Source organism: Thermobia domestica, chromosome 4 (genome assembly GCF_964235325.1).
Source record: "Thermobia domestica chromosome 4, izTheDome1.hap1.1, whole genome shotgun sequence".
Lineage (NCBI taxonomy): Eukaryota > Metazoa > Arthropoda > Insecta > Zygentoma > Lepismatidae > Thermobia > Thermobia domestica.
In genome coordinates, this window is record NC_137457.1 from 176,231,804 (window position 1) to 176,256,747 (window position 24,944).

General features: G+C 34.6%; 1 protein-coding gene across 3 annotated transcripts in view; it reads left to right on the forward strand.

The window, feature by feature from the left end:
* The window catches only part of LOC145683405 (uncharacterized), an 868,942-nt gene that overhangs the window by 48,554 nt on the left and 795,444 nt on the right, over positions 1–24,944 (forward strand). For all 3 annotated transcript variants that reach the window (XM_081754742.1, XM_081754743.1, XM_081754741.1), the window contains exon 2: positions 5,820–5,879. In XM_081754742.1, coding sequence (XP_081610868.1) covers positions 5,820–5,879 — 60 coding nt within the window. The remainder of the gene's footprint in view (positions 1–5,819; positions 5,880–24,944) is intronic.

Genomic DNA, 24,944 nt, shown 5'->3' on the forward strand with positions numbered 1-24,944 from the left:
TGTAGTCCACTGCGACACCTCCCCTTTTGTAAAATTGGCTCCAGATGCATGGGTTTCTAATACATTTTCTGATGCCGAATTGTGACTTTAAAATACTTGACTCTAGGAATAGAAGTCAGCAGAACGTAACTGTTTTCAGATGCCTTTTTAATTTACGAAAGATTTATAATTGTACGATTTTAATTTACGATTTAAGAATTTACGGAAAATTGTTCATGTGAAGGTTGACCTAGAGAGTTCAATATTTTAGCAAAGGAATGCTATAGTACTTTATGGCGTTACGGAATTTGATCGTACAAATATTTTATTGTTTATATTCTTTGCTGTTAAAAGTTTACATGTTGAGTTACCAGTAAGGAAATCATTTTTTTAAAGAAAGGCTGATCAAGCCTCTTTAAGGGCTTTGTACTCCTTTCCCTCCGATAGTATATATGTTTCGACGATATTTCTGCTCCTGAAGATTTCTTCAAAAGGGGTAGTTAAGAACCGGAATTTTTGGCCTATAAGAGTCATATAAGTAACAGTTTTTGCGAAAGTAATGAAATCGTAGAAAAGTTATGTATTTGTGGAGAATATATTACATGAGAATTGTGCTGGAAACCGTAGAACGAATCCAGCGAAGAAAGGATACGTGTTCACATTTTGCCAGTTTAAACGTTACTTTTGTGTTTCTCCAAAAGTCCCAAAACCGTCTCGAAAAGTGAACTTTAAATATTTGATTGAGGAGGTAGCCTTAATTATGTAAACATTTTCATACATGTACAATCTTGTCTGAACGAACAATACCTCTCATATGAGTTCAAATTATACTCCTATGTGACAATTTAATTGAATCGAAGAACTGGATGATCTATCCCAGGAAATTCAATTCCCAGACCATCTAATACGGCTTTACAATTATATTAATTAATACCCATTGAAGTATACTTGAGCAAATCCTTATAAATTAATGGTGACGTACAGTAGTTCCTGGTGTATTACCTTATATTATTTTATATATATGGTAGTAAAAAGGCAAACTTCATTTTTTTACAAGATTAAAGACTTTGAGCCATAAATCTAGCTCTTAACAAATGGTGCAATTCTGTTCACCTTAGCAAAGCAACGGTGGTAACGTCCCGAACCATGACCCCCAAAAGGCGTATCAAGACTTTTCAAGACAAAATAATATAAACATGTCCATTAAGTTAGTTTTTCATTATAATTTTCTTAACTTTTCTTACATGATTGCACTCTTTACGTGGATTCATTCAATGCCCTGGTCCGATAATTTTCCGAAACAACCATGGACACTTTAACCAATAAATAAAACACGATGTTGTCATTTGAGTCGGTTGACGCATTCTGCAGTAATCTTGAAATCATAGACAACAGCACAAATGCCAAACGACTAGGGAAGCGGAGATCACGATGTTCGGTAAAACATATTTTTTTCAACATGTAGAAATATAGCTGTTAGAAAAGCAAGGTTATTTTTATTGTACTTATATTTTTTAATGCAAATCATATCTTTTAATTTAGAAAGAACAGCAACATATCCCCTGAAAATTTAACCTCATTAATTAAGGGCCAATCTCTTGCACCCACATCATCTATACCCAAAGTAATTTATTTCATATAGATTACAGATTATAGATCACATAATTCCGTAAGTGTAAGTTTCTGTTCATTTGCTTTTTTAGAAACTATGACCATCGCGTATAGACACATAGCAACATTCCCGTGAAAAAAAAGATTAATTTTCGACAGAGTATGATCATTCTACTAGTGACGCGCGCTCAGCATTGATGATTGCTACGTAGTTGAGATCATTGTTAAATTCCTAGTATGTAGTATCATCCTGCATGTTGATATATCTAACGCGAGAGAGGTAAGATACTTGTCTTGGTTATTTGAAAGTATCTAATCGTAGATCCTTCGCGTTTTTACCTTGTTGTAGTCGTGGATGGGTGTCAGAGTTAAGTCCTTTCTCTCTTGCTTTTTGATCCCTTTCTTACTGGCGTGCAGAATTCACCCACCATTTTCCTTTTGCTCTGGTAATAGACTTGTTCTACAAGAAAGCTAAGTTTTACTATAGTCCTTGCGCCGAGTCGTGAAGCTTGGGCTCTAAACCAATCATAGAAATATTTTGCTTGAGTTTCAACACATCGGAAAACTTCGGTCCCCAAGTGTGCGCTCGGGAAGCAGCTCCACGAATTGTACCGAAGTTTTCCGATGTGTTGGAGCTCAAGCAAAATATTTCTATGATTGGTTTAGAGCCCAAGCTTCACGACTCGGCGCGAGGACTATAACTCTTCCGAAAGGTACCATAGGTGTCTCTCATGAGAATGTAAATTCCATGTCATTTTTCGGAGAGTGATAAATATCTGGTGTCTCATGTCAATATAACAGTACTGAAGACAGACCTAGATACTGACGTTTGTAATTGCCTCAACTTCGTTAGCACAGAGATCGAGTTCCTTCCGAAAGAGAAATATCTTTACCATAAAAATACCGTTTGCCACGTGGCATCGTGGAAAATGTCAGGGGTATTCATGCAAACTCATCCTTTAGGCCGTTCACCCAAAATGGCATACGGAGGAATCAGAAATTCTTTGCAATTTTCAAGCGGATGTGATATCACCATGGGCGAAGTCGAAGAGTCATTTTCGCACTTAAAGACGTTCAACACAATGCTTTCAAATATGTAATGCCCTCTGACCATTCATAGGAGATCCTTACCCAACACCTGCTGAAATTCGACGCCAGTTAGCTGCAAAAGGCCTGTATTCGCCGCTGTTGTGTCGGAGACAATTTCCTTAATATGATTCTGCAAACCACGTTGTAGGTTTTCCAAACAAAAGGCTTCGGCTTGAAACATTTCTTTGCTCTTAGCCACTTGTGACACACAAAACAGAATTCTATCCAGTTACTACCGAAACAATCGTATGAATATTGCTTTAATGATGAGAATCAATGTGTGATAATGTCTTTGTATAACAGTGAAAGAGAAATGGAAGAGTTTGAAGTATGCCAGCAACAGCCATTTTTGACAAGGCTCACTTTCCTGCTTCTTTCCTGTTTGTCCTTCAGTTACGTCGAATGGAACTTATTGAGAGAATATCTCCTTCAATGTTTTGAAATGTCAACCTAGCCACAATTCCAAGAGTTGCCAGAGTCTTGCGATCTGATATAAAGAGCGGTCTAGTACTGATGTTATTACTGAAGTCAAAAGTGTATAAGGAGAATTTTCATGTGTATTTCTTAATTTTGCCTGACTGCGAATCGGACATTGAGCATCATCAGTGTCTTTTATATCCAACCGCGAAGAAGAACAGTCAACCTTTATAGAAGAAAGATGCTACAAATCTCACTTTCCTTCTCACCACACATTTCATGGATACATATTATAAATTCAAAGTTCAGCTAAACTAAACGTTCAGTGGGAGTTCCAAATAATGTTTCATCAAGGTTATATTTGGTACACGGGTTCTCAATGTCAAATGGAAGCAGCCACAGTGTGGCTCGTAATGAACATTGTTGATGAATCACACTTATCCTTGTATATATTGCAAGGATACCCACGTCACTACAAAATCATATGTTCATGACTATACGTGCTGATATTCATAAATAAGCAGACGATACACGAAGGAACGATGGATACGGAAAGAAGACGAGCCAACCGAAGAGGACAAATAATTACGACCATTTTCAATGAAAGGACGAGATAAATATATGTTGGTAGCAACAGAATTAGTCATACATTACATAGTAGCAAAGATAGTGGACACAATAAATACCAAAAACGTACAGAATTTCTTAGAACTTAGGATCATTCTAAAATTTGGACCATTTAATTATATTTCCACCAAAATCAAGCACATGGAGCCGCTTGCTTACAATATCTTGAGCGTACTCGCCAAAATTTAATCACGCTTCGACCGGATTGGTACAACAAACCAAAAAAAAATCTCAAAGTGTTCGTACAAGAATATCATGGTGACAATTCGAGTCTCTCCCAATATGTGGTAAACTAGCCTTCTCGTGGGGGACTTCAACAACTCATATCAGTCAGTGCAGAACGCTTCCTTTCGCTGATATTGTGACTGTTTGGGACCGTCGCAAAACAGTGTAGCAAATCACGCAAAAGACAAAAAAAATTGTCAAAAAATGTAAGCTAGAACATGGCTGGGCTTTCTTCTCCGTTCACACTTTGTTTCAGATAGTGTTCTTTAAACAAAGGTGTGCTGAAACGTCCTTTGTTCACACGAAACAGCAAGAAAATTGAAAAAGAAACAAACAAAACGTCTTCCAGGAGTGGGCTTCAATCCCAGGTATGTTGTGCTTTTGCTCACCAATCCAAGATTATATCTGCTACATTCCGGAGCGAGCTGCAGAATTGCTGTTCAATAAGAAATAGTCCTTTGTAATTTATATAGTCTCCAAACTAGTGCTCGTGTCGCTGGTTGCAACTTTGATTTTCACGTCCGAAACGGAATCCCAATATCCTCAAAAGGCATAGTGTGTCAAGACGGATGCAATTCCATGCACAGACACTGTTGCAGTTACTAACACTTTTAAACTTCCAGCTCATAGAGCAACACTTTGACTTAATAGTACAAAGCATATTAGATAATAGAATTAACTATACACTAAGTAAACCAACCCTTTCTAACAACATTATACAGCGTACTTCAAATATAAGAGGCACCTTAATGGAACAGGACTTTGGACTTTTTTTATAAATGTTCAAAGGCATATCTGATATATTTTCATTCAAATAATCGGATTTTAGATATCATATTACAAAATCCCATTATACGGAAAAGGAATTATCACTTTCTCTCTAAAAATTTTAATAATGGATTTTTGACAGACTCTTCATATCTGCGTCTACAAACCTCAGAATTTGCTATATGTACGTCGTCAGTACTTTTTGAATTCCACGTTTCATTTTGCTAAACACACCGCATGATGGAAATCCGTAAGTTTCAATGGGATACTTTTTGAATGGGATACTTCCTAAGGAATCATTATAACCTTAACAAACTAAAGGTATTATGATTGCGTTTCGGTACAAGATTTTGAAACATGGATATTGATTTGTCCTTTAGAGTCGATGAATCTTTTTAGGTACTTACATGTATTTCCACCCTCTTTAATACTTGCGTTTTTATAATATATAGTCTTCATATTTCTCTCTGTATGTATGTATTTGTGTATGTATGAATCTATTCTTTCTTTCTTTCTATCCGTTTCTGTGCGTGTAGATGAGTGTAAAACGTCCAAGGCATATATTCCGTCAGATGGAATTGTCATGCTGATTAATGACAAAAAATAGTCATATAAAAATTCTACTATTTATGTTAAAATTTCTTCCATTGGTAATTTTATTTGATTATTCGTCTCGGTATCTCACTGCGGCATACCTGCTACAAAATACTTATATGAAGTTGCTTCTATTTGTATTAATCAGAATATTTTGTATGATTATTACTTTTGTTGTGTCACTAGAGTGTAAGTGACACATATTATGCATTTGAAGTTTCGTCTATTTGTTTAAACTGGCATATTTTGTTTTACTATTCGTCTCCTTGTCTGAAAATAGCGCATCTTTCCCACTATTACCTTGCAAACCTCACTTTGATTTTATTGAAAGGTTTTATATGTCTCCATCTTTTTTGCTGAAATAATTCTATTGTTCGCGATTGAATGCGAATGCAAGGTATGAAGTATAAAAGTGAATTATTTTAAAACTCTCATGCTTTAAATGTTTATGTATATAAAGAATAGTTGACATTATTTCCTCGATAAATCATAATGCATATCATTTCTAGGATATCCCAACAATCCTTATAGGAGGAAAATGAATTTCTTCAGAAATATTCCGGCAGTAGGTAAGTTCCTCAAATTTTGTAGTTTCCTTATTTAAATTATATATATATATATATATATATATATATATATGTATGTATGTATGTATGTATATATACATACATATACATACATACACACACACACACACACATTTATATATATATATATATATATATATATATATATATATATATATATATATATATATATATTGATTGATTGACTTGCTCAAAATGGTTTAATTTTGATATAAAATTTAATAAACCTCCTTTAAAGTTCAATATTCACTCATCTGCAGAGATTAAGGTCCGTTGTGATGACTCGCAATGTTCTCGTAGAATATATATTTGATTTATTGTAGTATTTGAATCAGACATATTTGATTTGAGGCTTTAAATTAATTTGTAATTAATGTTAACACTTTTAGTTAAGAATACGAAAATGAATTTTACTTTCCAAAAATATACTTCATCCAATCTTTCGTAAAAATGTATTCGTTTATTGCGTATCTTGGTATCTTGGGTATCTTTCAATGTGTTTCTGAAGCTTTCCAGTTATTATTTACACATATGATTATAATTTGTCGAGGATAAAATAGTGGCTTTATCTGACTCCGTGTTTATGAGAAAACAAGTTCCAGGTTTGGTTTTGTGAGGATAAATTGATTTGTAATAATATGATGCATATATTCAGAAACAAGTAGGTAATATATTATAAAATTAACCCTGCTTTGATCATGTGCTATAATCAGGGATTTTTTAAATGAATAATAATCTAAATATTTTTGTGAACTCAGTAAAATTGGTAAACGATAGGCCAATTAACCTCTGAATTACAAATAGTCTCTTCTTTACTATATAATGCGTATCACTTCTAGGTATTATTTGAAGCGAGAGTAGCGAGCTTAATTCATTATATATAAGCAACATGTGTGTGTCTGTGTTCCCGTTTGTCTTTCCAGTGACAACACTAACAAACGTTATCAGATTTTAAAGATAGTTGGTTTGCTGCCATCTTCCAGCCTATCTAACTGCAATAATAGTGTGGACGTACTAGCATTCTAGGTAGAAGTAATTGGTATAAAGCTGACTGTAGTTTCATTTGATGCAGAATCCAACATTGACACATTAAGAGCCCACCGCTACCCAAATTGGGATAATGTATACAGGGTGTTCCAAAGTGGATTAAATCTTATCTTAACTATATATAAAACTACATAAACTGACGTAAATTGTTGAGCACTTCCTGTAGGGCTACAATAATTAAATTTGGCATTATTGCAGTTTTCCGAGACTAACAAGCAGGAAAATTGCAAAAGTGAATATTTTTAATTTTTAGGAGGTCTAAAAAAGGGATGAAGAATTTCCCATGCTAATAAAATGGCCGCTTTTTGGACCTATACCCTGATGTTTAAGTCTGAATTTCCAAATTGCCACTAGCAGTATATAACCAGAATTCTGCAAAGAGGGAAAATTATGCATTTATTAAGCTTTACTCGGCACCAATTAAGAAAAGAATCTCAACAACCCTGAGACATCCACGAAATGAAATAATTGGGTACAATTTGAATATATGTCAAGAAAAAATTTACATATGGTGACGGTAAAAAGCCAAGACATTTTGAAGGATATCGGAGCCATTAAGCTCGTTATTGCATAATATGAAACATTAGGGCACATTTTCAAACATCTCCGTGCTCAAGGCCCCACGCCATGTATTTAGAGGTTAACAACTATGTTATATACTACATACTATAAATAAATCTTATATCGCAAATTTCAATGAAACGAAAAGGTAAATAGTTACTAAAGATGGTTTCGTATGTTTAAACCTTTCCAAACCTTATACTTATAAGTGAGTAAAGCAGAACAGCTTCCAAAATGTTAAAAATATCCACCTGATACTAAAGACACATCAAATAAATGTATTTTTTAAGTAGTGCAGAATTCAACACATTGCCTCTTATAAAGATAATAACTGAATACTGTATGTGTTTCATCATTCCAAAAGCATCTGCTCGTGAAAGCGGAGATAGAGAATAATTTAAATACCATTAAAATGTCCTATTGTTTTTATCTTCTTTATAGATTATTATAAACAAGATAAATCTTTCAAGCTAGCACAGATTAAAAAACTAATAATATTGTATTCGTTCATAAGAAAAACATATATTTAGATGAAAATATGCCATGTAATATTAAACTAGAAATCAACAGGTCTTGACTTGAAGACAGAATTCTGGAACTTCTTTCTTAATTTCAACTAGATATGTTTGTATATTCACTTTGTATCGTGACTATGAGTTAAGACGACTGGGGTTCATAATTACTATTTTAAAAGATAAGAATGAAGCATTATTGTGGGAATTTTAAATATGATCCGTTTTTGCAAACGTTTTAAATTGTACTGATTTTTTGAACTCCCTTTCCCCTTTTATATCCAATATTTTAATACATATAGTGTTTAGTGGATCAAATGTATACTATAGATATATTTTCTTTAAATCCTATTATTAACATACATACATACACATACACACACACATACACACACACACACACACAACACACACACACACATATATATATATATATATATATATATATATATATATATATATTGAGCCTCTGGGTTCCATAGGCCATAGAGTTGGTGTCTTCCCGTTGTGCCTACTTCCCGTTATGCCTACAGGCCCTCCAGCACTTTGTAGAAAATATTTTTAATGATCTTATCTGTAGGCAGAACGGTAATTCCCGTTGTGCCTACTTCCCGTTCTGCCTACTCTTTCGAGACGGGGAATTCTGTGCAGGGAGGGATCTTTTCTAGGGATTTTTTCTTTAGTAATTCTAATATATTCTGTAAGAAGAATAACTATTCCTTTAAATTTCATCATATATTTTAAATGTTATCTTACTTGCTCTTCTCAGAAAAAATGACTAGGTACAGTTTTGTTATTAGCAGCGTTATTCACGTCTACTTTAGTAGAGATGTGTTTTTTAATACTTACAGAGAAATGGAAAATTAATTGATTCAGTTACAAGAAAATAAACTTATTTCGGTCTAATATCAAGTCATTTCACAACAAAATTTTATTCAGTTTTCCAGTAGTTCATCTCCAACATTCTAAGGCTCGCAGTACGTAATAGGTGCTACAGTTCACATCCTCAAAATATATTTGGCCATATATTAAACAAACAATGCAAAAAGATGCATAATTCGGTCTCTTTTCTTTTTCTAAAAAAAAGTCTTTGTCTTCTACATCACAGATCTTTTTCCGGCATCACCTCTATATATGATCAGGTGCTTTGTCCTCTATACATGATTCTGTATTACACGCAATATGTCGTACTTATATTGTAAAAAAAGAAAAAAATGGGACCGCAATGGCTCAGGGGTAGAGCGTTCACCTCTGGTGCATGGGGTCCATGGTTCGATCCCAGCTCGAGCCAGGTGAGCTTTGTGGTGGACAAACACCGTGTGCGTTGGTTTTCTCGGTGTTCTACCGTTTTCTCCTACTTTCCACTATTTCATTCATTTCTCATCATCACCGTCTCCTTTAGCCTAGCCAGCATTACCGTAGGACGTAAAACTTGAAAATTTCATTTCATTTCATTTATACTGTCAATGTAAATACTAAATACCACATATCGTCAATATACCCAATGTAATTTAAATAAAGATCTCATAATCGTTGTTCAAAATGTAAACAGTATGCAACCACATCTATGTAAGCCATCAAGCCTATTACACGTGGTTCCAGCCTTCCTAATAATCGTAAATATCTGTGATTTTATTCTGTATGTGACCACACAAATAGCATTTTAATTTCGATTATTTTACGGTAAAAATATTCTGTGAAATGTAATGGAAATTCAGAAGGAGCCTTCTTTGCGAATTTCTCAGAGTTTTCATTCTCACCGTCGTGAGTAATCCGATTGGGTAGAGAAGCGTGATTATCTAAGCAAACTCATCACCAACAAAACGCCGAACACGTATTTCATACTTTGACCGTTTCTGATTTTGAAAACACTCCTGTGTAGACTATAAGTCATTACTAGGCACCTTGCTTATCACACTGACACTAACAAATCATATATAATAACTTTTTAACGTAATAAGTAAAAGCTTGTTGTGATTCTTATTGAAACGTTTATGTTGCGAGCGGAGCAAGCAAGAAAATTTTTATCATATCTATTTCTTTGCAAACTAACAATATTGATTTAATCGGACTCCAATACGTTTTCAGGGCGACGCGTCGTTTACTGACTTCCCATATTTTTCTTTCTTCTTGCTTGTTCGGCGACCCCTACTATTAGCGCTCAGGGCAACAGCCCCTCTCGTTCCCCTCTAGCTACGCATCTGATTACTATAACAGTCTTATGTGTTTCGTTGGGTTTCGTTGGGTCTGCAGGTCTTTGGGACAACCGGAAATTTACGGAAGCTTTCAACCACAAAGACAGTTTGGATGGATGGTACTTTTAAAGCAGCTCCCCGTATATATCAGCAGCTGTACACCATACATGGGACATATTTGGGGCAGACTTTTCCGTTTCTATTTTGTTTATTGCCTTCTAAGAAAGAGGAAGACTATCGTAGGATGCTGCTTCTCATTAAAGATGCGGCTTCTGCAAATGGTCTTTCCTTTAATCCTACTACAGTGATTATAGACTTTGAAAGAGCGGTAATCAATGCCGTTACTGGTGTTTTTCCGGATGCAGCCATTCGTGGGTGTTTCTTCCATTACACCCAATGTTTATGGAGGAAAGTTCAGTCATTGGGGTTGTCCACTTTTTATGAAGAAGACAAAGAGGTCAGGTAGTGGATAAGACGTGCTGCTGCACTACCACTTGTGCCAGTGTAGCAAGTGGGTGACATGTTCCTGCATCTCCAGGAAAATGCCCCGGAAGTACAAAACGCAGAGAAGTTTCATGACTATTTAGTCGAAACATGGCTGGACGATGCAGACGCCATTTTCACAAAGTAAGTACGATATAGTAGTTACCTTATTTTCTACGCTATTTCACTATCTGTTTTTCGTTTGATTTTTTTTTCAAATATATGTGGTTTTCGTTTGGGAAACGAAATCTACGTTAGCAGTGATTAGTTTTTCATATATAGGCCTACTCATTCGGTCATTTTAGTCCTTTATGTTTTTCCATTAGTTTCGTTTGTCATTGTTGTATTGCCTATGTGTTCTACAATTGTGAGCTCAGAAGTGTCTGGATATGAAATGGTGCATAGTGTCTTTAATGGAGTGTGGTAAGCGTAATTATTATTCTCATTCCATAAAAAATCATTTCTGAGATCTGCATGCCAATACGAAATTTTAATCTGCTCATACCAGAGATCTGAAATTAACTCTATACTAGTGTAATGATTACAAAACTGAATACTTATAAATTTACCGTGTTACTAACAACAAACAACAGACGTTATCCTTAACGTTATCTACGACACACGTTAACATGCAACTTCCAATCGTTGTTGAATGTCTATTGTCAAGCTTTGATTTGTTTTATGTAATTAATGTTTCTCTCTTTTCCAGAGATATATGGAACCAATATGATAATGTTGAGGGAAGAACAAATAATGTTGTAGAGGGCTGGCACTCTAAATTAAACAGAAAACTGACAAGAGAACATCCAAATATTTTTACATTTGTACAGCTGTTGCAGCAAGAACAGAGTGAGAATGAAGCTTGTATGCTGATGTTGGAGGTAGGAAAAAAGCCGAAGGAACCAAAGCTGAAATATAAGCGAATTGAACAAAAAATAAAATCATTGAAGGCACGTCTGGAATCACATGTAATAGACTTGGTGGCTTACACAGATGCAGTTGCATACTGTTTGCATTTAGAACAGTGATGGTGAGATGTTTTAAATATATTGGCTATATTAACGATATATGGTATTAACATTGACGATATGTAGTATTTACATTGACAATATAAGTATATGTAACATTGCATGTAGTATAGAATCGTGTTAGAAGACAAATTACCTGTTAAGGTAATGCCAAAGAAGGAGCAGTGATGTAAAAGACAAAGGCTCTTTTTTTTCAAAAGGGCCGCCTTATGCATCCTCTTACATTGTTTGTTTAATGTATGTATTGTATGACATGTCTTGAGGATGTGAATTGTGGCACTTTTTAGTACTGCAAGCCTTAGTATGCTGGAGATAAACTACTGGAAAACCGATTAAAATTTGGTTGTGAAATGAATTGATATTAGCCCGAAGTAAGTCTGTTTCGTGTTCGTTTCAGATACAATGTCAAACGGGTTACTGGCAACTGAATCAATCAATTCGAGGAAAGAGATATGATGGAGACAAACACTCTTTTTAAAGGCCGCCTTATGCATCCTCTTGCGTTGTTTGTTTAATAGTTGGCCAGACATGTCTTGGGGATGTGAACTGTGGCATTTTTTAGTACTGCAAGTCTTAGCATGCTGGAGGTAAACTACTGGAAACCCAAATAAAATTTTGTTCTGAAATTGCTTGATATTAGATCTTTTTTTTTTTAATGTTTGTTTCACATACAATGTCTAACATTCTTGCAACTGACTCAACCAATTTTCCATGTATGATGAAACTTGTAGAGGTGGTGGTTGTTTTATAGAAGCTTTTAGAAATACTAAAGAAATATTCCCTACAAAAATTCCTCCCTGCACATAATTCCCCGTCTCGAAAGAGTAGGCACAACGGGAAGTAGGGACAACGGGAATTACCGTTCTGCCTAGAGATAAAATAATTAAAAATATTTTCTTTAAAGTGCTGGAGGGTCTGTAGGCAGAACGGGAAGTAGGCGCAACGGGAATGAACCATAGAGTTAGTCAGTTAGTTATGACAACATTGATGAAAGTAGCGAATAGACTGTGATGACGTCATAGGCGGTAATTAAGTTGGATAAAATTAAGTAAATATAAGATTGAACAGCTAACAAATAGCAATAGAAAATCTAGTATTTTTTTATTACTGACAAAATGTGATGAAACGATTAAATAAAGTTTAGCAATGCTACTGTTGTCATAAGGCCGTCTTATTAGGAAATATCCTCTATAATAGAATTTAACAGTTTTGTTCAACTATGTATATTTTTGAATATCACATGTGATTGAAGTGAGAAATTGTACCTCGTAATGATTCCAAATATAAGATAAATGATGCATTGATTTTCTAAGGACTGGGTATCCCGTGGGACTGTGCAGGGAGCCGATATATGTGAAGATGTTAAAAAGCCCATTTGAAAATTTTGCCCTGTCCTGTCACTCATTTCATCTCTTATTAATTGCAGCTAATGATAAGGTGATGCATTCTGTTACACCACGTGAACCGGTTGTGACTTTCCAATTGCTATTAGGAGCTACAACGCATCACGATAGTGGTTCAAGATTTGTAGTTGACCTCCATGAAATTTAATTTCACTGTTCTTATTCAGGAGTACACTGTTATCAACTGTGTGCAACAGAGACAAATAGATCTGTCCACTATAATTAGAGCCAAGAATGTTTGATTGAGTATGCAGCAGATAGTACGGAAAAAAGCATCCAAATCATGGATAGATATGGGAACTTTCACGGAATACTCATGATTGCAATGATTGCTCCAGGAGTTTGGATTGGAATCAAAGTGCCACGTTACGATATATCAATCAAATATATTGAGGAAATAGCTCAAATTAATATCAAAAATTACCCAGCACCCTGCAAAGTGGATTGCAAATCTTTACTACAGCCGAATAAAAGAAAGTATAGCATTACAGACCGATGTCTACTATGTTTCATGTCTTAGAGCGTCCTGATTCCATATGACATGGTACCGCCAAATCTTTCTGAAAGGAAAGGATCATTCTGGGAACCATCTAATACTTTCCTCCGAATAACAGAATTGGACTCATCAAATGAGTATTGCACACACTCTACCTTGATGTCCGTGTATGATTACGCGCTGAAGAATACTGCCATTCCAACACTAATATTCTAGCAGTCCCATAATAAAACTAGCTCCATAAAATGCTTGCAATTATAGAAAATGAAAAGGACAGTCCATTGAAGAAAATTGTTACACGTCTGGGTGAACTTCATCTTTTCATTACTTTCTGGCATCCATCTGGCGCATCATGAGAGGGTCTTCACTCATAAAGATTTTGGAAGTTATCCAGATAGCAGTGTTCTGAATCATATACATTCTAGATGAACATTGGTATGAGCGATAGGTTGATATCTTGTAATTTTCCAATCTATTCACAATACTTATCAGAGAAACCATTGACTACGAAAACGATATAGCCATCACTGTTACGAAACCAATGTCTGCAGATATTTTTTTAAATAAAGGAGTTTTTAGATTTAACCGACGTAGTGACGATCTTAAAAGAAAAGATTTCATTTTTGAATCATATTTGAAGGAATACGGAGCAACCTCCTTATGGCATCTGCATATGAAAATGGTAAATGATATTCAAAAATTCATAAAGGCTGAACGTACTCTAAATTGGTTGATGCATTTATCAGTTATTAAAAATAACTCTTTGCAGCATCCATTGTTTGTACAAAATGGCAATAGAACATATAATACAAGTTGTATATTGTATCTACAGAATGTGTTGGAGTTAGAACATTCATCTCCTGATCTGTAAGAGAAGTTTTGTTAATGGTATCACTTTGTTCGAAGAAGTGATCGATTCTGGGGTGAACTGTCAGCTGACATAAAAAAATTTAGTAGATGCTGATGAAAAGTGTGAAGGGACAAGGACGCTTGACTCGTGGTCGAGGCATGACAGAACAACATAAAGTTCTCTGTATTTTCTCACGTCCTTTCTTCACTCAATTGAATAAATCTATGAAAGAGTTCACAAACACGAATCATAATATAAGTCGGTTGCGTATGACAGAAAGTGCAAACAGACAAGCGAATGATCAAGCAGATTTTCAGCAGTTGTTCATTTCTGGATACCTTTCACTGTATTTGACAAAATAAAAGGAATTTGAGAAATGATTTTAGTGTTGTAGCTGCGGGCAGTTGTGTCAATTCTGAAGAATTAGAAGAGATAAGAAATAATAATTTCAATGAGAAAGAGTTTCTGCATTTTCACTTAAGAAACGCAAGGAGATTTGCACCTTAAATGTTAAGCGTACTTTACAGGAAAGACATTTTGCTGTTCACATTGACCACTAACTTTTGTTTCAACGCCTGTTGCTATATATGAAGTCTAACAATTACGTCTTGCGAAAAGTGTTCTCATGTGAATTGTGCACTTTCCCAGCATCACTTTTGACAAAGAAGGTCTTATGCGTGAGAAGAAACACAAGAATGCATCTGTTGTTTCTGATGTCTTTAATCGTAATTAGCTGAACACAAACTCCCAAACCCATGAACGTCGTATAAGAGCTTCAGTTGGACCTCTTGTAGCATTCTCACCATTAACATAAGTTATGCTGGTAAATAGGTGTTCCTAGCTAATATTCGAAACTATCAAAAATTTCCTCAATACCTTGCAGAAAGATTAACATGTATCAGGTGTGATGTCTTTCAGCCACAAGTTGATGCTGATGAGACAATTGTGAAAACAGTCATTGCATTAGCAGAAAAGATGCCAACAGGTGTAAGTGGTGATGATACTGACTTGTTTCCTCTGCTTATTCATTACATTGTCAACATATCTTACAAATTTGTTATGTTAATGGGGCAGACTATTAAATATTTTTCAAAAGCTATCAATTATCCTTTCGCCCAGTTTTCGTAAGTGTAAAGAGATAATGGAATGTAACTTACCACATTAATAGATAATGTTATTCTACACCCAAAAATACGAATTCGAAGAATTTTCAGTGTTGCCATCCATAGAAATCACAGTGTACAAGAATTTGAATGACCCAAAAATCTAGGTTGAGGCAGCGACTAGAAAAGTGATCTCAACGCTAGTTGATAACTTATCATGTTTTTCTGGTTCCTTGTTAACTAGATGTTAAATAACAGTTGTGTTTATTTTTTAATAACTTATTTATTTTGTAATAGCTTACGAAAGTTATTACAAAATAACTACGAATGTGATTTGAAAAGTAGCTAACAAGGAACCCAAACACTATTGTAAATCATCATTACCGTTGAATTCATTTTTCTACCAGCTGCCTTAACCTAGATTTTTGAGAAATTCAATTTCTGGTCACACTGTGATTTCTATCGATAGCAACCCTAAAAATTCTTTGGATTCGTTATTCGGGGTGTAGAATAATATTATCTATTATCTATTATTGTGGTAAGTTTCATTTCATAATCTCTTTCAACTTACGAAAAATGGGTAAAAGAAAAATTGTTAGCTTTTGAAAAATATTTAGTAGTCTGCTCCTTAAGAAAACAAATACACCAAAACATTGAATGCACATACTATTTGCCTATGCAATGCATGACTGTGTCACAACTCCAACACTGTGATTAGTTGTTAAAAGTGAAGAGATTAAATTGTTAAAAATAAAGAAGCCTGCAGGGAACTTGCTTCTGTATTTTTGAATCCCACTAGTTTAAAACAAGAAGAAGCAATCACAACTGGTATGACAGCAAAAACCATGATATATTAAAAAATGGAGAAAGTTTGAGTGATGCTCGCTTTCGAAATTTCACTCAGAAAGTAACAAAAACTTTAAGTCAAGTGAAACAAAAGTCAATACCATCAACTCGACATGCATTTGACTTTATTTTGTTACTTTGTATTTCAGAGCTCACTGAATTATGGTTTGTGTATACATTTTTGTAGCAAAGATTTCTAAATTACATCTGCATATTCTACATGTTAGGTTATCATATGTTTTACTGTTCAATAATATTCAGTTATTATTATTACAGTTATATTCCTTAAAACGTACAGTAAAGTAGAATACTTTCTTCATGAAATTTAGTGGAAAGCTTTTGTTTATATTTCGGTAGTTCCAGAGGTGTTTCTTGAAGGCACGGTGCCCCTAGTAGTTAAAATTTACTTGGGAAAGATTTGAATTTTGACCTTCAAGCCTGGCCTGGGAAAGTTCCCTGGGGAACTAAACCGGTCCAAAAATGGCCTAAACTAATATGTCACTATATGGTCATGCTCTAAGACGCCTACCAGCTGTACAAACAAGATGGAACGTGCCTTCTTCGTCTTCTCACCTTGTATAGGCTAGTTATTTGAACCCACGTTCACGCCCCTCTTCCGAAGCTAAGAACCGAAGTTTCTTATAGCATTGGGTAGCTATTTTGGACAACCCATCCTTGTTCCTCGTGCGAAGCTAAATACGGAAGCTTCTCATAGCATTGGGTAGCTATTTTGTACCCCTACCGCCCCAGCCTCACGTCCGATTTGCATTGGTCGCATTACCATTAAAATGCCTGTAGGTTATGAACTGAATGAGTGATATTCAATGATCGAAGCTTCCCACCAAATTGTATTAAATTATTATTAGTTGCTAAGCTAAATATTGTATTTCATGATCTTTTGTAAACATAGAGTGAGAAATATTATATGCAGATTCACTCATAAGGTAGGCCCTGAGTTGTTAGTTTCGAAACAGATTCCCATAGAAAACGGTGAATAGTAATCAAAATCATGAAACATGCTGTTGCTAAGTGTTAGGATCCTTGTGGGAACCTTTTCGCCCTGCAAACGTTCCCTGGGCGCTGGGTTGAAAAGATGAATATGGTACTTCGTGATTGTTTTTAATCGTGTTGGATTCTATGGATTTGTTGCAAGTGATGAGATATTGCTCTGAAACACATTCCCATAGCATAAAGGACTACATGAAATTAAATGTGATTAAGGCGACCAGATTTTTGAAGACTTGTTTGAACTTGTTATGACATGTTTTGTCGAAGGCAATTGTGTGTTTGTGAATGTGTGTCTGGTGGGAAGCTTCGACCATTTGATATCACTGCTTCAGTTCATATTCTACAGGCATTTTATTGATAATAGGACCAAGGTAGATCGCTTGTGAGACTGGGGGCGGAAGGGGACCAAACTAGCAACCGAATGAAATGTGAAGCTTCCGTTTTTAGCTTCGCATGAGGTACAAGGGAGGGTTGTTCAAAATAGCAACACAATGCTATAAAAAACTTCCGTGTGTGTGTAAAACGGAAAAAGAATAACTGTAAATGAAATTTAACAGACTGAAGCTGTTTCCAGTACATCGTCTTTCGCATGTATTAGTGTGAGTGTATTTGCTGAATCTGGTTCCGCCGGATTCGATAGTTGTGAATAGTTGTGATCACCGGACGTTGTCATTAAAACAGGTAATAAAAATATATTACTAAAAATGTTACGGTCCATGGTTATTATTGAAGGAATAAAAGAGTATGTTATGTCTTCATTTAACTACAAAGTCACTCGAGAGAACGAAGAATAAAGTATATTTACTCATAGCCTCTTCGTATTTGATAAAAAGAACTCTACGTTAAAAAAAAACACATACACATACATATAATCAAATCTGAATGATTTGTGAATGTTTCTTCTTCTCGTTGTACATTGAATTCCGTGTCAAAAATGTTTAGTTTCAAGAGTAAAAGTTAAGACAAGATGTCAGTGTGTTTTGATGACACGTATTTCAACTCGGTCATAGCTGTCGTGAGAAATGTCTGGAGTCTTGTATAAAGCAGATAGTGAACGTTGAACGATGGAGACGTATCACATGTAGTTTAATGTTAAAATAATATTATAATAGAATAGGTATATTATGTGTTTAATTTTTATAATATCTTGTCTACCTGTCTGTGTGTCTGTCTGTAGTATGTGCTCGGGAACCAGAACACATTGACGACGCGATCTGGGAAAGAATCAAGAAGCCCACCAGTACTGAGGCCATCGTGCTACTAACGGAATTATAATAGAATAAGATGTGCAACAAGAGAAAAAATGAAATCCAATCTTTTCGTTTTAAGTCCCACTGTGTTGATGAGAAATGAATGGAATTTTGGAATGAAGGAACTGAGAGGAAACGGGAGATGCCAGAGGAAATCCAGGTACACGGTGTTTGTCCACCAAAAAGTTAACTTGGTGGGAGCAGGATTTTGAACCCTGGACCCTATGCACCAGTGGTGAACATTCTAACACTGAACCACCGGGGTACCTGGAACGAGGCATAGGTCAAATCACAACAAATATACAATGATTGGTTTGGTAACCCATGAAAGTTTTAAGAATGAACATCCGACCCAATACGTGTGTATTAAATATAAAAGTGTATACCTCTCTGTAGATCTTTGTGTCTATATGTGGACTAGGGTATCAGACAACTGAGTTGAAAAGTGACAAAAATTTGGTCATAGTCACAGACCAAAACGAAGCGAAATTATGTGTATGTTTTAAAACTTGATATTATATGATAGCTTTAAATAAAAGTGTACGTCTGTGATTTAGGTGGTCAGACAAAGAAGCCGAAAAGTTATAAAAATTTGGTAATGGCTCAGAACAAGATGAAGAGTTTTGGGGTGGTAAACTCGAGTTTACGATACTTTCAAGTTATTTCAACCTTCATGAGGTAAGGAACACCGCACTTATAGAGGGTTATCAAATCATATAAAAGTAATTTAAAATATTCCATATTAGTGTCAAATACATAGTTGTGTGGTTGGGTAGTTGTGTTTAGTAATGAAACCCTTTCACAAAGCATCTTAGTGGATTGGAGTTGAGTGCCCCCAAGGGGACATCGAGATACGTAAAATAATGCAAAATGCTCAATATTAGTGTCCATTCCACAGTTTTCGTGGCCGTTATGTTCACTGATGATACTACGAACTCATTAACGCATCATCTAAGGGGTTAAAGTATGCGTTACCAGGAGTGATATTGAGACACGAAAAGTAATTCAAAATGATCGATATTAGTGTCAAATCCATAGTTTTCGGGGACCTTGTTTTCAGTGATGATACTCCGAACTCATTAACACATCATCTAAAGTGTTCAGATACGGGTCGCCAGGAGTGATATAGAGACAGGGAAACAAAGTAATTGAAAATACTTGATATTATTGTTAAGTCCAAAGTTTTCATGGCCGTTGTGTTCAGTAATGAGACTACGAACTCATTAACACGTCATCTAAAGGGGGTTGGAAGTCTGAACCACACTCCAAATTGAGTTACGGAATAAGAACATCATACTGAGTTAAGTGTCAACATCATACCTCGTAACAGAGAGAGAGAGAGAAAGAGATGAAATTTTTCAGCTTAAAGTCCAACAAATATCCTCCTTACGGTGTAAAACGTGCGATAATAGTATTATATATATATATATATATTTCATGGTCACTGAAACTCTGACAGAATAAGTATAAAACCAACGTACAAAATTATTGTATATTAGACACCACACTTGAAGCAAATTATGAACCTACATTTGCTTCACTCTTCTGGAGTACAAAAAAATGTTAACAAATCGTTTTTAGCACACATTAAACAGTTTAAAGGTATGTTTTTGTTTCCTCGAAATTTGTCTTTCCTTACAACAAATTTATATATATATATATTGTTTGTATTTATTTGTAATATGGTTGTAAGTAACGAGATGCATTTCGATTTTATTTTAGGTTAAATACAAATAAACAAAGATGCGTTTGTAATCGCTATTCTTATCCTAATTGATATTGTTATTAATTTTTGAATACTTATTTATGTATCTTCTTTAGATACCCATATATTCTTTTAAAGTACTTATATCTTTTTGTATATATATATATATATATATATATATATATATATATATATATATATATATATATATATATATATATATATATATATATACACATTCTGTTTTACATAATACTTATATATCGTGTAATAATAGTTATACATACATACATACGCGAAAATATCCTTTTTCAACTACTTATTATATATATAGGGGGAATAAGGTGGAAAACAAGAAGAGATTACGGAACTTTATTAAAGACATAGAAGAAGAAGAATAAGAGGACGTACTAAATAAAGAGACGGAAGTTTTTCTAAGGTGAAATAGATGACGTAATCGATATATAAGAAGATTATCACCATAAGAGAAAGGATTAAGTCCAGAAGTAAGAAGAAGAAGATGATGAAAGGGAGAAGAAATGAAACACATAAGGTATAAGTAAGATTACAACAGATGCCACTGCTCAAGAAGAAAAAGGAGAAGAAAGAGATGTAGGTAATGAAAGGAACAAGCAGCAGCAGAAGAAGACATGATCACCAGTGCCAAATAAGAAGAAGAAGAGAAAGGAAGAGTTGCAGTTAATGAAATTGAAATTGCAGAAGAAGAAACATGAAAAGATGATGAAGAAGAAGATAAATATAAAGTACTATTAGAAATTTTAGAAAATCTGTGTAATAGAATGATAAAACAGGAAGAGGAAAAAGAAACATGCATCTGTATGAAGAAGAGATTTGAAATCTCACGTTTTTGCATGTAATAGTAGAGTCTTACAATAAACAAAACAAGAAGGCGGAAGAAGAATACTTTGCGAAAATGATCTTCAAAACTTCCTTAACAGATTATTTCCCAATCCTGGAAAAGAAGAGGAAGAAAAAGAAATATGTCCTATCTTTTTTGAGATTTTAGCTGCTGCTAACAGTAAACATGAAGAAAAAGAATATGTTTTAGACGAAATAAAAAAAGGATGGATGAATTTCTATCTGAATTTCAAGCTGAACGAAACACAAATGCAAACTGGAATTTGGAAGTAACAGGCGTAATCATGGGAACAATAGATTGCATATAATAGAAGAACGTAGAAGACAAAACAGAATATACAATATGGAGGGTACAATACTAAGCATTGGATTAGAACCCGTGCGTGCAGATGAAAATCCTTTTACTGCAATTGAAACAAGTCTTAGGGGTCTAATACATTATTTGCTACGTAATGTGGACCAGTGCGATTACGTAGAAATAACAATCACAAGTGAGAGACAAGGGTGTCGCCCTTTTCGGTTGTCTTCGAGAGCAGCAAAAAATCTCTCAGCAGAAGTTCTATGGACAAGTTATGACAAAGTACTGCAAAGTAATGCGTCAGTAGGGTATGAATGTATGTTCTAGAAAACTTTTCCCCCTCAACCCCCTAACTGTTAAAAAATTTATGAAGCCGCCACTGGCTATTGTACTTTAACAAAGAAGGATAACCCAAAGTGAGATCGCATAGGCTTTTATGACATCGAAAATCATAAAAGCTTATATTTAAAAACTTATAACTAACTTACATCTAAATCTTATAAGTAAAACTACAACTACTCCTCTTTTATCCCATAATTACCCCAAGTTAATGTATTTACCCCATCCCGTAATTTGCATCTTTTATCGTCCGAGGAATCTAATGCTAGCTTATGAACGGTTATACTATATATATCATGCTTATAACTTCTAATGAGGTTTATGTCTTTATACGTTTTAACATTTTTAAATAAGCTTTCTTTATAATCATTAAACTGCAACTCCTTTGATATTACAGCTTTAGTTACTCCTTTAGCTTTTTTCTCTTAATTATTTTCTACTCTATAAACATACATCTTTGATCTCAATCCAATAAACTCCGTCATTATTTTACCCTTATTCTCATCTTTCATCTTACCTATTACTTTTTTTGTTTATTAGTGGCAGTCCATATATGTTATTTTCCCCGTATTCACTCGTATCAAACTGGTCAACTATTTCTACTATATCTTTAAAAAAGTCATCAGTTTCAATCTCATATATAAAGCTATCAGTATCCATATAACATAAATCTATATTGTTTCCATATTTCGGCTTCATAGTGTTTTAGTGAAAATCATACATTAACAGTTTTGATAGTTCTAATACACTCATACCAACATATATTGGCTTATTAAATGTTAATCGCTCTTTTTTCATATGTATAGCACATAAATTCTCTGTAAATATTGTTCTGTAATCAAAATTAGGTTTTGCAATTAATTTTTCTACTCTTTGAGGATCACATTCTAATTGTATGGGCTGCCTCTTTCTAATATTTTCCATAGTCTTTCCAAATACCGAGTTATTCATGAGCTTATTAAAATCTTCTTCAAACTTGTTTTTAGCTTGCGTTCTTATATTTGTATTTAAATCAATGTATTTCTTTAACCAGTCTGATTGTTTGAATTCTAATACTCTATGCACTTTCTTTAATTTCATTCCAAGTGACATATATAGTTATAAGTTCCTATAGTGTATTACATATCTTTCCTTATTATAAAGTGTTGTTAGTAGTTTTGATTGTTTAGATTCTGGTGGACACATGTTTTCTGGAGCTAATGGTAAATCAGAATGTTTGTTGTGTAAATACTTCGGATATTCTAAATCTACTTCTAATATGTAACCAGTTTCTGAGTCAACTGGGATGTTCATTATATCTATACAAGGTTTAATCCACTTAAAGTCTTTATAAGGCATGTATTGACTCATAGCCCATCCATATAAGTTGTTTGCGTCTAGATATGCTAGGTATGTTGAACACTCATCTTTATTATAATCTTGCATATATTTGTTGTTAGCTTTTACTTATCTTTTACTACATTGTGAGATACCTCCTCGTATACCCTTTTCTAGCATTAGTATATTATCATAATCAGTCAACATTTCTAAGTTAATTTTAGTCATCTTTAACATTGCACCCCACGATAGACCCGGTGCTGTATAATACCAAGCAGGATCTAATCCATTTTCCTTTAAACACGCATCTTTAAAGTTTTCAAATATATTTGTTAATTGGAGGGCATCTGTTTTGTTATAATGATCAGTTAAGTCCCTCAATAACTTCAGATCGAATTCTCTACAAACTCGAACATGAAGCTTATGACGTTCAGGACTCATTTTTTCTCCTGTTAATCTGTTTGTACATTTGTCTGGAGATAGTGGAACGGGTTCTTCTAATTTTTCAAATGAATCAACAAACTCAAATGGATAATCACATTTAGTATTAACTAGATCAAGTTTATCAATTGGGAAAAACTTTAATGTTTCTCGAAATTGTTCTGGTTTTAAATTACTAGTTAACTCTGCTAAACTCTTTGGCATAAATCTAAATGAATCAACAAATCTTAAAATTATTCCATCTTTTTCTGGTCCTGCTTTTACATATTTTTCATATGTTATGTACCTTTCTTCATTATCATCAGTTATAGACAAAATGTTTTAAGTGTTCGAGATGGAAGTATGTACACGCTGAAAATGAAGCAAAGAAAGAGCCATGTAGAAACGCCCTGAAATATGTCGATATTTAAACTTGATAATCAAGAGTTATTAACACTATTAGACGTAGAAGGCAATGTATGGTTCAAAGGTAAAGACGTTGCCACAATTTTAGAGTATTCACAACCCAGAAACGCCATCCAAGATCATGTAGACGAAGAAGATAAGAAAAATTTTTCAGAAGTTAGGGGCATTGAATCAATGCCCCGTGTTAATCCACAACCACATACAATCTTCATTAACGAGTCTGGGCTGTACTCTTTGGTTCTACGTTCAAAACTACCGAAAGCCAAAGAGTTTAAGAGATGGATAACAACCGAAGTACTACCATCAATCAGACGAACAGGCCAGTACAGACTAGAACAACCCAACGACATGCTCTAGTTAGTGTCAGCCTTCCAAAAACAACTACAGATTAAAGGCAACCAACTAACAACCCTTTCCAACTCATTAGACATATTAAGCCACAACTTGTTTAAACGCGAACGCCTACTCCAAGCCGTAGAACCCAAGATAGTACCCGACACATACAATAAGCCCAAGTGACACAAGTTTGTTTTAATCAAGAAGAACTACAAGGATTGAGATGATTCAGGCGAAGAGACAAACCGACGCAACATTGAGTTTGAATACTACGCCATTAGAGTCCAAGAACAAAACTTACAATCAAGACTCGACGTAGCACGAAAACGTTACCCACAAATGGAAATCATAATGCAAGTAACAGACCGCAACTCAATCAATCTATGAAATAGGGTGAAAGAGCGCTTACAAGACAAGATAAAAACAAAACAGATGCACTAATCACTTGGTTCAACGTTGAGTGAGTCAGACCTAATGATGGAGATACTTAAAGTTCACAAGCACAATCTTAATCAAGTTAAAGAAAGTGCCCAAGACGGTAGCGA